We start from the raw sequence: 13062 nt of genomic DNA, 5'->3' as shown, positions 1-13062 counted from the left end.
CTCCTCTCATTCACCATCAGCAATTATTGGGTCATGTTACCCCGCCAAGCCTTTCTCAACACCAAGTTTTCTCAATCCATTTCTGTCGCAGACTCATCTTCCAGCACGGCTCCCGTCCTTGATATCCAAAATATTATCTGTTCTCGAACTTGAATCAAAACTCCAAAACAACAACCCTCTGCAGCACTAAATTACTCCCCACAATGCAACAGTGGAAGATAAAACACACAATATATTGACAATTCAGGGGCCAAAACGTCTTAAAAGTTTGAACCATAAAAAAAGCTCATATAATCCAAATAGACATGCACCAGGGAACTTTTGTGGCCACACCGGCTGCTGGCTGCAGCTTTATAATTAGTGTGCAGACATGAGAGTGGTATAAACCTTCTCATCTAACTCTTGGTAAGAAAGTGAATAAGCACTTTTCCTAAAATGCTGAAATGTTGCTTTAACATTCTGAGTGTTAAAAGACGGGATGCATGAATGTGCACTAAATTTCTTCAGTGTTCAAGAATTTCAGCAGTCTGCTGAAAAGATACAAGATCCCATGTGTTGGACACTTCTGGGGGATTTTTTGACCTAACTTTGGTGATAAACAAATGTTAAGAAGGTCTCCAAAACCACAATCACATTGTTGAAATATTTGACTCTGGACAGATAGACAAACCAACTGACAGATGAGTATCTCTGTCGTCATGCTCCACCACAAGTCTTGCAAAAAAGTTTGTAGCTGGCAGAACTCCTAGGCCAAGTCCAGCACTAAATGGACTGCATTTATATAGTGCATTTCTAGTCTTTACTGACCAGTCAAAGCACTTTACAACACAAGTTAGCATTCACCTATTCACACCGACACTAAGACACGTAGACCGATCTAACTCTGAGCCACAGCCACCTCACCAGAAATGTCATTGTCCACTCCCATCAAAGCTTTTACATACCTCAAGTAAAACAATTGAGACAGGACTGTGTATAGAATCGACTCCTGCCATTATGTTGGATTGAAAGTTTGACCTTGACCTTAGGATGGTAACAATCTTTGCTCATGTCATTGTGCCTTTTTTTCTTCTTATCTCACTCGACTGTAAATTGAACTGTTTTTTTTTCACAACAGTTGTAGATAAGGGTGTTTTCACAACCTTTCAAACTTGCTAGTTTGTATAACCCTAGGTAGTGAAACAAGAACTCCTGAGATGTTTTTCTAGATCACTTGGACGTGGTCGTAAGAAAAATCAAGGCTTTGAGTTTCTGACGGTATGTCCAACCTGCTTTATTTTAGGTCTCAGGAGAAGAAAGGCCAGAGGTGCTGTAACTGAGGAAAAAAACTAGCCCTCAGGTTTTATGGGCCAGTGAAAATATCAGACACTTGCCCGACCCCACTGGCCGAAACACAGACCGATCCAAAATAGACTCTGATAACGTGCTGTGAAGAGCAGATTGGACAGGAATGTTCCACACACAAGGTGGTCAATGAGCTCAGGAGGGTGTCGACCCAGATGTCAGCAAACCAGCATTTCTCTTTGTATTTCTACATACAATTTAAAGACAGGAGTGAAACCTTTGTTTAATCCCACTCTTCCACACAAGCATCTCCTGTGACTGAACGCGTCCTCTCCATCTGTTTCCTTTGTTCTCATTTCCACTGCTGCTGGACTGCATCCAGACCAAGTTAAATCCAGACCAGAATGTGTGAACTTCATCCGATTCTGCCAAACCTCTCGGGATCATTCAGCTCCATTCAACTTCAAATGTCGCACAAAACAAATTCCAAACTGAGGTCACGACAGGTAACGCACTGACTTTAAGGTCATGACAGACTTTTACGGAGACATGCAGGAAAGGGCTCTGAGCCAGATTTGAACTGGGCCCGCTGCTTTGCAAGAACTAAGACTTTGTGGTATGTGCTCCACCAGATCCACTGGACCCATGACAACACTAAACAACACCCATGCTTCTCACATTTTGTGCAAATAATAAGTAAAGAGTAAAAAAAACAAAAACATGTTTTGCTTTTTTTTTTATACTTATATTTTTATTAGTTTTTATGTCAGGAATAGTCAAACATGACAACATCACAGTACATTCTAATGAAAAATAAAATAGTCAGGCAACTGGATAACTTGAGGATGATCAACATATAAAATTTTGATCTATTCAGTCAAAACAGTATATGTCCCTTGGAAAGCATCTGGCGGTTATACACCACATCAAACAGACCATTAGCAAGACAATAAAATAAAAGTAGGGGGGGGGGGGGTGTCAAGAACGCCGTCCATTTTTTCCATCTTGCATAATACAGGTCTACATGTTTTGCTTTTTAAGCAAAAACTGTATTTTCAATTTGATTTAATCCATTTTCGACATTCATTAGTTGTCTTTCACATCTGTACTTCGTATAAACATTTCAGCAGAGATTTGAGTAGGACATTTAAGCTCAAATTGTGTCATAAATTACTGTGAGTTCTGCAATAACTTGTGTCAAATTGTGGTTATTGCTGTGAGGATATGCAGTGCTGCCTTTTTGATTAACTCTATAAACTAGAATGACATCCAATGAGTGCAGACTTTTGCCAAGGGTAAAGGTGCGTTCACATGCTCCTCAGATGGTCCCATTCCCACTGTTGGGAAGTCGTGTTTCATTTTAATTTTGTTGTAATTTTTTGTACATTGTTGCTCAGAGCTACAGTGGCCCAGAGATGTCAGACAAATAGACACAACACAACCAATTTACGATGCATTTTAACATCCTAACTTCTTGCAGTGTGCCGAGCTCTCAGAGCCATCGTACAAAGCTTTACCTCACAGGTGGTTTTAGTGACACTAAGTAACTTCTAAAATTCATATAATTTTGGACGAATTGTGTCATTTTCTGCTTTTGTTTATATATAAAGTAGTTTCTCCACCATTTTTCCCACCCAAACTTGAATGAGTAATGGATATTTCTCATGAATAGTTATCTGATCTGGCTTGGAGACATGCAGTTAGTCATTTTACACATTTACACACATTCTATGTAGCTTTCAAGCAGCATCCTGACTCCCTGTTGGGTCAAACTGAGGTGCTGTTGTCTGACATCACACAGGAAAAGGAGTAGAAGGGGGGAGTTTCTGCTTTCTTTCCCGTTCTTTCCTTTTGAAAAGACTAATGCCAAGTCACCATTCAGCCTGCGTCGAGACAGACGTTGATCATCTGAGCTTCCCAGACTGACTGCCCACTAATATTAACCTGCACATGCCAAGACAGAGACCATGAGGTGAATCTTAATCATCACTTTTGGGTCATAAAGCAGTTCTTGTTAAACATGTGAACAGTTACAACTGGGAATCATCCTGACTGGAACCTGTGATGTCATAATTAAAGTTTCCATAGAGAGGAAAAAAACAGGAAATTGCCAGGAAGTAACCCCCTCATAGTGTGTTTTTCATAGTGCAGACGAGTCTGTGTAGAATGCAAGAAAAAACAACTCTGCACGCTTTGTTGAACTGTATACATTTGTCTATCACAAAACTGCTTTAACACAACTGTCCAGTTGGGTCGCTGGAAACATGGTGTGTACTTCTCTCTTGCGTGTTGTGTTTTTCTAATGTTTTTTCAATGTGCATTTAAGTTAAAATACTCTCAACTTTTCAGTGCAAGGCGCTGAATCACACCATTCCTCATGCTTTCCCAAGGCAGCCAATCAAATCAATCAACAGGTGGGCTGTACTACTTTGCCACTTCCTTCCTGTTTCGATGCTGGTAGACGTGGTATGATTTGCGTTATTTTAAAACAATTACTTGAATAATTCAAAGTCAGCGCATTTTTTTAATGCTAATCAGCTAATTCAGTGGTTCCCAAACTGGGGGGTGTGACCCCTTGGGGGGGCCCAGTGTTACAAACGGGGGTGGGCGTGGCAAGGATAAATTGAAATAATTTAATTGTTCTCCAATGCTGCACTGTAAAAAAGAATCTGTTTAATTTACAGTAAAATACCGGCAGCTGTGGTTGCCAGAACTTCACCGTAAAAATTACACTGAGTGGATTTTGTATTCTAAATTTAAATGTAAATATCAACTTGAAAGTATTTTTTAGATAGAAAAGGGGGCCCAGTAGAAAAACTTTGGGAACCACTGAGCTAATTGATGCATGGAGCTGTGTGAACAGTCAGGTGAATCTCTCTGGTGAGTAAGATGTATTTTCCTATGCTGATAAAGGGCCCATTGTTATATCAGATTAATTGAGGGCTGAATCTGTCCCTGACTCATCATCCAGGCAAAGCTCCTGGACCCGCTGGTGGTGCTGCCTTTGAATTCTCCACCTTATCAGGGTCTCAGTTCCCCTGTGTCCAACGTACCTTACAACAACCTCTCACCCTCAATCAGAGAGCAACTACCCTCCACCTCTCCATGTTTTGTGCTTTCTTAAAAAAATTCAAAGGTCCAGATCTGCGGGATTACTTCACAGCAATACACGGGTTCGGCTAAGGACAGGTGATTCACTGGTTTCCCAGCAACAATTTAAAAAAAAGATGCAGCAAACAGCGCTCTGTCTGTTCAGGCCTTCTGCCAACAAGAAAGGCCTCTGTGTTAAAGCTATTACAGAGAAAAAGTTGACCAAACACAGAACTGGACAGTCTGTAGTTATTTGATCAATGAGTCAAATGACTGTAAGAATAATGGTTTGTGATAGTGCATGCAGTCATTCCAGGAGGTCTGGTACATTGTGTTTGATTTTGTTCTGTGCGTCGAATGAACAAAATCATTACTGCCGATCCAGTACCTCAGCCATCGTAGCATTCAGACATCTTCCATCACCTTCCAACTATTCTCCACAGTAGCACTGGTTTCATGTGTCCTATTCGTTTCACTGTATGAACAGTGACTGTTAGCATATATGTTTTCCTCTGTATGACTACGGTCATGGAAAAAAACAATAGACCACCCTTTTTCTTCAATTTCTTGCTTATTTTAATGCCTGGTACAACTAGGGGTGCATTTGCTTCTGACAATTAGAATAATAAGACTGACATCTTAGAAATACAAAACACAAAATTAAAAAAACGAGAATAGTCTGAAATTGAAGTAGCAGAAGCGTTACCTTTCCCCTGATGCAACTGGATCATCCTCACACCCTCTCTGCCTCCTAAGTGAACACCTCCAGTTTGTAACGCAGATTTTCTGCCTAAAAATGTTCACGCCTAAACTAAAGTAACCCCTGATGGCATCAAGGTTATTTTCCCCTAAAACGTTGTTAAACTGAGGGGTGACTAAGGGTAGTTTTTTTATTATGACAAAAAGCATTAGTGACTGTTTCTACTTTCTTCATTGTTGGCCATATGGCAACATTTCAGTGGTGTAACTGCAGCTTTTTTGATGGTTATATTTACCGAAAAAAAGCAACCCCAAAAACTCCTGCCTCTGGAGCAGAATCCCACATGTGTTTAAACGGTGTACGGTTACATCAGGAAAGTGTAATAAGACCGCAACATATAGGGATTATGGTATTTAAGGTTTTCAGAAAATAAAAGTATATACACTGGCCTAAAACTGATCTTTAACTGGGACAGAAAGTCATGTTGGACTGCATGAGGTTAATGTTTAATTAGCTGCTTGGTGAATGAATACTAAAGTTGCAAGCAGACTTTTAAGAAAAGTCGTGTTTCATGACATCTTTATGAGAAAAGGGTGTTAATGGTGATGAGAATAGCAATTATACCATAAACAGGGTAAGAAGGTGAACATGAAAATAATATTTTGATAAATAAAATCCACAACATTGTATAGTGGCACACTGTTAACCCATTACAAAAACATTTCATTTCAGGACCTGAATAATAAAAGCACCACACAAAATATAATTAGTGTTACTAGAGTTCGACAGATATATCGGTTGACTGATAGAGGATGATATGGTCTATCAAACGCCTATCAGTATCGGTGAATATGCTGTCCGATGTGTGTGCCGTTATGAAAACATTTTTTAACACAATATATATTGCAGAAAATATTGCTTGGCAAGATTTAGAAATGATGTAGCTATTCATTTTCTTTTCTTTTTTTTTTAAATAGTCAGCAAGTGAATGAACAGTAATGATGTTTATTTAGTTATTTGTATTATTCCTTTTTATTCTTTATTCTCTCAGTTATCATTTGTAGTACTGGCTGACAATGTAATACATTGTTTGTATAATTGTTTGTAGAAAAAATCTGCGCACAATCCACATAAACATACTTGTTACTGTAACATATAGGCTACACTGATGTTGCCTTTATGCTACTAGAATATGAACAAAAATACTTATCAACTGTTTGCCAGCACTTCCACCACAACTTCATTGAATATGTTCCTGTTGTGTTTACAACTGTTCCCACTGCCCAAGAAAAAACCGAATCAATGCAGTTTTAAGCCTTCAGTCCGGTATCCTAGTGAAACCTATTGATGCAGGCAGATATACAGCCTATTCACAGCCTACAGCTTGCTCCATCAGTGTGAAAAGGATCAACTTTACATCATGTTCTTCCTCCTTATCAGCATGTTTTTACTGTATGCATAATATTTATTCAATGATCTGGCAGCAGCAGCATAATTTACTTCAACCTGTAGTTTATTTAAACAGCTGGAGCTGATTTGAAGTCAAACTTTTCTACCCTGATGTGGCTCACCTGTTGATCCTATCAGCGAGTCGTCCAGTCTGGGCAGGGAGGAGGACTTCTTCTCAGCCAGCCGCATCCGGACCTGCTCTCGGACCCGCCTGGCTTTAGCCATCGGGTCCGGAGACGGACCGTCCGACGGAACCACATAAGCGGTGCAGGAGGAGTTGGGCTGCAGGGCGGACAGAAAACAGCCCTCCGCCACCGCGACACTCATCATCACAGTCACAATAAACTTCTTCACCCAGGCAGAGAGAGAAAAGTGAGGAGGCAGGAGGTCCTACAGGGTCCGTCAGTCGTCTGAGAGTCCGCTACGAAATGGAGCTCGGTCAGCTGCCCGAATGAGTGTGGGCGGGACCTGCAGCTGGGCTGGGGGCAACCTAAACCCACCTACTGACGGTCAGCAGGACGACCGAGACGTGACGTTTATGTAACTCATTTGCAACAGCAAATAGCCTGCTTTTAAAGGAAAGGAAACTTAGCCCCACCCGGATTATGTTTTCAATTAGCATGTTGTTAATTTAACCCATAACACCCATGGTGACACCCGTGTAACAAACACTTTAAATATTCAATAATCTCCCATATTCAGCTTTATGCTTCACCTTAACTCATTAAATCCCTAAGCGACGTAAACTCAACACCCTGGTGTGGTGGTCACACCACACGTGACTGTGACAAGAAGTGACTTCTCCAAAATGTTTTTTTATTTTTTATTTATTTATTTATTTATTTATTTATTTATTTATTTTTGACTTCTCCAAAATGTGGCCGTGACTGGAAACAGAAATGTTAAAAAAAGTAGCTAATTTCAAAAAGCTTATTTTTTGTTACTATAGGCTAAATTTAAACCCATTTAACAATTCTAATCCGTTAATAGGGAAGTGAACAAATTGAAGTCACAATTTTGATATATGTTATCGAGATGCAAACAAAAAGGCTGATGGTTATTTGTTTTTATTTATTATTGATGTATTCTTATTTTTACTTAAAGTAAATCTGAAAAATAATTTATTGTTAACTATTGATGTCACAATTTTGATAAATGTTGTGGAGATGCAAAGAAAAAGGCAAATTTGTGTCTCTGTAAGCAGAAAATGTGTCTAGTTTTTTAAATTTTAAAATAAAAAATATCATAAACATAAATACAATAAACGCCCAATGTATCGTATATGTCACATCACAGATCTTTGACATTTAGGGGTAGATTTAAAACAATAAAATAAAAAAAACACATCATAAATGTGTTCTATGTGGTCAACTTGGTCTGTGGTAAAGCCCCCATAATTTTCCTTTAAGGATTACTGGATCTGGTTTCTTATGAATTAAAAATATGCAAAAATGGAAAAAGTTGCAAAAATGACCAAATGTTTACTGAGCATATGCAATGTTTTACTGCTTTCCCCCCACTTTCAAGGCAAAAATATTTGTGATATATTAATATACAATCCTTAAACATTACGTCGAATTGGTCTAATAATAAATATTTTGTCGATACATCTTTTTTCTTTTTTAAATTGTTGTTAACTTTATCTTAAACAATGCACACACACACACACACACACACACACACACACACACACACATAGAGAATTAAAATGTTAATTTATTGAATTATATAATTTCAGTCCCAGACTTCCAAAGTAGGATGTAGAATAAAAATGAAAAGCTAAACATCCCAGCATTTGGCATAATGTTTCAAAAATGTTTGCTCATGAATGCACAATAAATAAACAACATAAGAGAGCAGCAATATATTAAAGATGTAATTTGTGGTATGTTGATGATTTAAATGCTCTCTCAATAGCCTGTAATTAACTGGAAAAGTTAAAAAAAAATTCCAATAAGGAAAATTCAGCTGGAATGAATTTACTCAGAGAAAAAATAACATCAGTTAGCACACATTCCTGGTTTTGTGTAAGTAAAAGTAAGAGGTCATGACCTATGTGTGGAAGTGAGTATGTGTGTGTGTGTGTGTGTGTGTGTGTGTGTGTGTGTTTGTGCGTGCTGTTACTAAGAATGGCGCTTAGACACACTTCTGATTACGCCCACACCCAAACTGAGAGTCAGCGGTTTCTCTGTAGCTTTGTGTGAGAGCCTCGGGGTCTCAGTGCTATCAGGACTGTTTCTGAGACAGGCTGCAGGAATCCCTCCTTAAACCTCTCGGCCCCTGACTTATTACTGCTCCTCAGACTCAGACTTAGTTTCCCAGACCTCCCCCAAGACTTCTCATGTTAGGTTTAGGAGGTGAGGTTATTTCCACATTCCTGGGGCCTTAAACAACCGCCACATCAACAAGAGAACTGTGCTTATTTTGCAATACTATTGTTACTCTCATTTATCCTCATTTAAAATGCTGGTAAAAGAACAATAAGTTGGAGCTGGAGCCAGAGGGGAATAACAACCTAAGCAGCATTTGTTTATCTTGATTTCCTATGTGCGTGTATTCACGTTGTGCTTCACCTCAGTGAACTTTAGGAAGCTTTGAGATGACATCACATTGTAGTGTATCACCTCAGCTGATCATGTTTGCTAAACTTGTTAAGCATCTGACCCTGACTCCACCCTGCTCCTCCTGATGGCTGCAGTCATTACTTGGGTTTGGATAAGAATGATCAGTTCCAAGAATTGCATAACATACAGTCATGTAACATGATAATGGTTTGCTAATATCTGATGATAGATACATTTTGTTACAGTAAGCATAACTTTTATTCATGTTTGTCTGACATCACTGGAGATTTAAGCATGGCTGTATGTTATGTTGATCTGTAACTTTGTCCAGATTGAAAAGTCTTGACAACCGACTTTTCATCTACCTTTATTATCACATTAAATACTCTTAATCTTGTTAAAACTCTGTGTACAGGTAAAAAACGAAAATCCACATAAGTGGTTCAGGGGTCAGCAACTTTTACTAACAAAACAGCCATTTTTGGCCAGAAAGAGAGAAAATGTTGTAATGGAGCCTAAAAACTCATTTTAAGTCTAAGTCTTAGGTCTAAATTACCCGGCCAACATTTCTAATAGGTCATAATGACCATTCATTAACATGATTTTGTCAGAATGCAGCTAGGACCTAAGTGCAAATGAAAGGCTGGACACCAAAGAAATATCTCAGGAGATTTGGAGCTGAAAGCTAGCCTAGCCTAACGAAGGAAACTCAAAACTAGACTTGAAGTTGGCAAAGATTTAGAGGTAAAGCACCGCAGACTTTTGTAACATAGGATGCACATTTAAGTTGACAAAAATGCCGTATATAAGCTACACATTATTGTCTTTGGGCCTAAACCATTGATAAATGAAAATGAAAATGTAAAGAAATAACCGTTTAATTTCAATTTCAATTTTTTTTGTCACAGCATAGAACGCCACTGCAGACGGCCGTAAGAGCCACGGTTTAGGCTGTTCATTAATATTTCTGAAACTGAGAAAATTAGCATAAATACAAGTAAATGACAACATCCTTGCATTGTCTGCTGCAGTGAAATTGTTGTTCATACCACTGGGAGTCACTAAAGTTATACATCCTACACATCAAGGCTTGAGCAGCTCAACCGTCAGCCTCAGACTGACATCAGCATCATGGACACGTCAGTGATTACAGATGATAATAAAAAAAGTTAGGTGAAGAGAAATGGAGAGTTCTTGGTCCAGTGCCCATGTAATATTAAAGTTTAACTTTAATTGATTTTAAGTTTAAAGCTGATTTTATTGAAGATTAAATGAAAGGGTCCAGGGTCAACTTTGCTATTTCATTTTTTTTAAATTTAGGTTGTCTTCACAGGTAAAAATAAAAAATGAAAGTTGAGGGAGGGACATAGTTTACACAGGGCTGTTGAAAGACAGTAATACAAACTATTCCCACCAAGAGAGTCATGAGTAAACAAATCTGTAACATTTTAAGTAAAAAAACAGTGGAAAGAGATGTGAATGCAAATGCAAATTGAGGTAATAAACCTTTGCATGGGTTTGTCACTATACGAGCTGCTCCATTACACAAAGCCATCTGATCCATTGTTAAATATGAGTATTGATTAGTGTAGCTTTAATGCAGCATAGTAGCTGCCAGAGATGCTACAGTAGCAAAGGTTTATTGAGGAAGTGACATTGTGCTTTACTTTGTCTTGATTGATTGCAAGACTGAAACATATTGTCCTTGTTTTAATGTGCTGTATTTTTTAATTTTTTATTGTAAAGCACTTTGAGCCAACCTCCTGTAGGAAAAGTCCTCTATAAGTAATCAAAAATAATAACAATATTAAAATTAAATCACAAAATGAAGAAAGGGAATATAACATTATAGTAAAGTTTAAAAAAACTGTTCTGGATCAAGAAATATATTCTGGTAGTTTGGTAATGAACAATCTCACTTGTTGGAAAAAGAAGATAGATGTATGATGCAAGTTTAACATAACATAACATAACATAAGTTTACTTCGATTTTTACTTTCAACCCACACTCTCCTACTTGGAAATATACAGAATGAACATTATGCTGGGTCTGATCTCAGTCACTTACTGTATCACACATCTATAAAAACAACTTAATTTACAGAGAGCTGTACAGTGTCTGTATCATCAGTCTGTGTTTTTGCAGAAAGATGTTTCACCGTTAGTCAAATGAAAAGTCCTGGTTTTGATTTGCTTGTTTTAGTCAGCTGATTTGTATTTGCATTGTCGGTGTTTCCACAGAATGGTTTCCAGGGTGTGTAGCTTCAAAGGCATTCCTGGCACCAGATGCACTGAAGAAGCTCACCTGGATCTTATTGTCAATGGTTATAAAACGCCAAGGTTTCTCCAGAGAGTCAGACAGAGTGCCCTCTGACTAAAACATTAATTTGTTTGACGTTATGGTCTATGTAGTGTAGTTATGGGAATAATTTAACAATTTGGCAAATCAACTTTCTTGCCAAGAGTTTAGAAAAGAATATTGATATATGAAGTTGTAGCCAGGTAACAATAAGCTCAGCATAAAGACTGGAAGGACAAGAAAACAGCTAGTCTGGATCTGTCCAAAGATCAACAAACAAGATTTAACGTGTTAATTAGGGAGCCTTAGGGTGATGGTCGGCAGATTTTAACTGATTTGGAGAAAGGACAGACAAGGGGTAGGCAACCTGCATGTGGAGCTCTTTAGGCCGTCTGCAGTGGCTCCCTGTGGCTGTGACAAAAACATCATACGACATGAACAGTTATTTATTTTTTTCCCAACAAACAGTTTTAAAATGTCTACAGCCCAGCACATTAACATCTACATTTTGCCAACTTCAAGTCTAGGTTGGAGTTATTCTAGCCCGACTAGCTTTCAATTTCAAATCTCCTGAGATATTTCTTTGGTGTCTAGCCTCTCATTTGCACTTGGCTCCTCGTTGCATTCTGACAAAATCATCAAATCAGGTTTTTAAATCCATCACTGAAGCAGACTGTGACAGAACAGATCAGAAAAAAATTGAACTTTTTTTCAAAACGGAAAAAAAACTGTTTTGTGTTTCTGTCTCACTGCTCCCCACTCCCTCCTGCACACAAGGTGCCAAATATCACAGCAGCATGCAGCTCATTCCTTGAGTGTATGGAAGTATGTTGATGACAAAAGATTGGAGAGAGCAAATTCTGAACACTTTTCAGTCTGCAGGTCGACATTTGAGATCACAGACTTGTAAGAGCAGAATTAAATGTTATTAAGTGTGTGTAATCGCAATCCTGCCTCTTTAAAATTATGTTCAGATACAAAATAAATGCATCAATGAAAAGGTAGACACATTTTCTCCCAGATTAAGGTCTTGGCTTTAAGCATGTGGTTAGATGTTTTGAATTGAAACAAAACTACCTGATTAGCTTCAGGAACAGATCATGGCTTCAGTTTCTGTACTTTAAACTGAAGTTCTGTCACAAGCTGCTTCTCTGTTTCTCCTTCCAGCCACATTCCCACTTCTCCAAACTTGTTCATGCACATTTTCTACCCTTCCACCGATTGCCCGTTGACTTTTCCCCCTGGACCCGGCCTTATTACTGACTCGTCTCCACTCCCTCCCTGTCCTTCCAGTCACCTGACCCTCCCCGCTGATCTCCTGACCTGTTCCAACATCCCTCATCATCCATGTAGACGCCTCACCCTCCTCACCTACCTGCTTTCTATTTTATTCCAGTTGTAAACATACTGGCTTACTTGTCCTCTGTCTAAACATAAATTTAAATATGTTAATATTTTTCATAGTAACAGAAAAAAACACAAGACAACATTTTGTTCAGAAAATCACAGTAGAAACAGAAATCTCTTAGGTCTAGAAGGTACTTTTAAAGACTCCTAAAATATATAATATATAGATAATATAATCATATTCTATGTTATAAATAATATATACATATAAGATATAATATTCAGAATGTCAATAAACTGAATTGAAGAGACCAAATGTGACTCTTTGT

The 13062-nt window shown here is 38.3% G+C and overlaps 1 protein-coding gene across 1 annotated transcript in view; it reads right to left on the bottom strand.

Annotated features, from left to right (window-relative positions):
• The window catches only part of LOC131984319 (plakophilin-3-like), a 31963-nt gene extending 24935 nt beyond the window's left edge, over positions 1–7028 (bottom strand). Inside the window, exon 1 of the mRNA XM_059349181.1 lies at positions 6646–7028. Coding sequence (XP_059205164.1) covers positions 6646–6853 — 208 coding nt within the window. The 5' untranslated portion in view covers positions 6854–7028. The remainder of the gene's footprint in view (positions 1–6645) is intronic.
• Positions 7029–13062: the final 6034 nt, after the last annotated feature.

Source organism: Centropristis striata, chromosome 2 (assembly GCF_030273125.1).
Source record: "Centropristis striata isolate RG_2023a ecotype Rhode Island chromosome 2, C.striata_1.0, whole genome shotgun sequence".
NCBI classification, from domain to species: domain Eukaryota; kingdom Metazoa; phylum Chordata; class Actinopteri; order Perciformes; family Serranidae; genus Centropristis; species Centropristis striata.
Note: the sequence above shows the minus strand (reverse complement) of the source record. Positions and strands in the feature narration are given on the sequence as shown.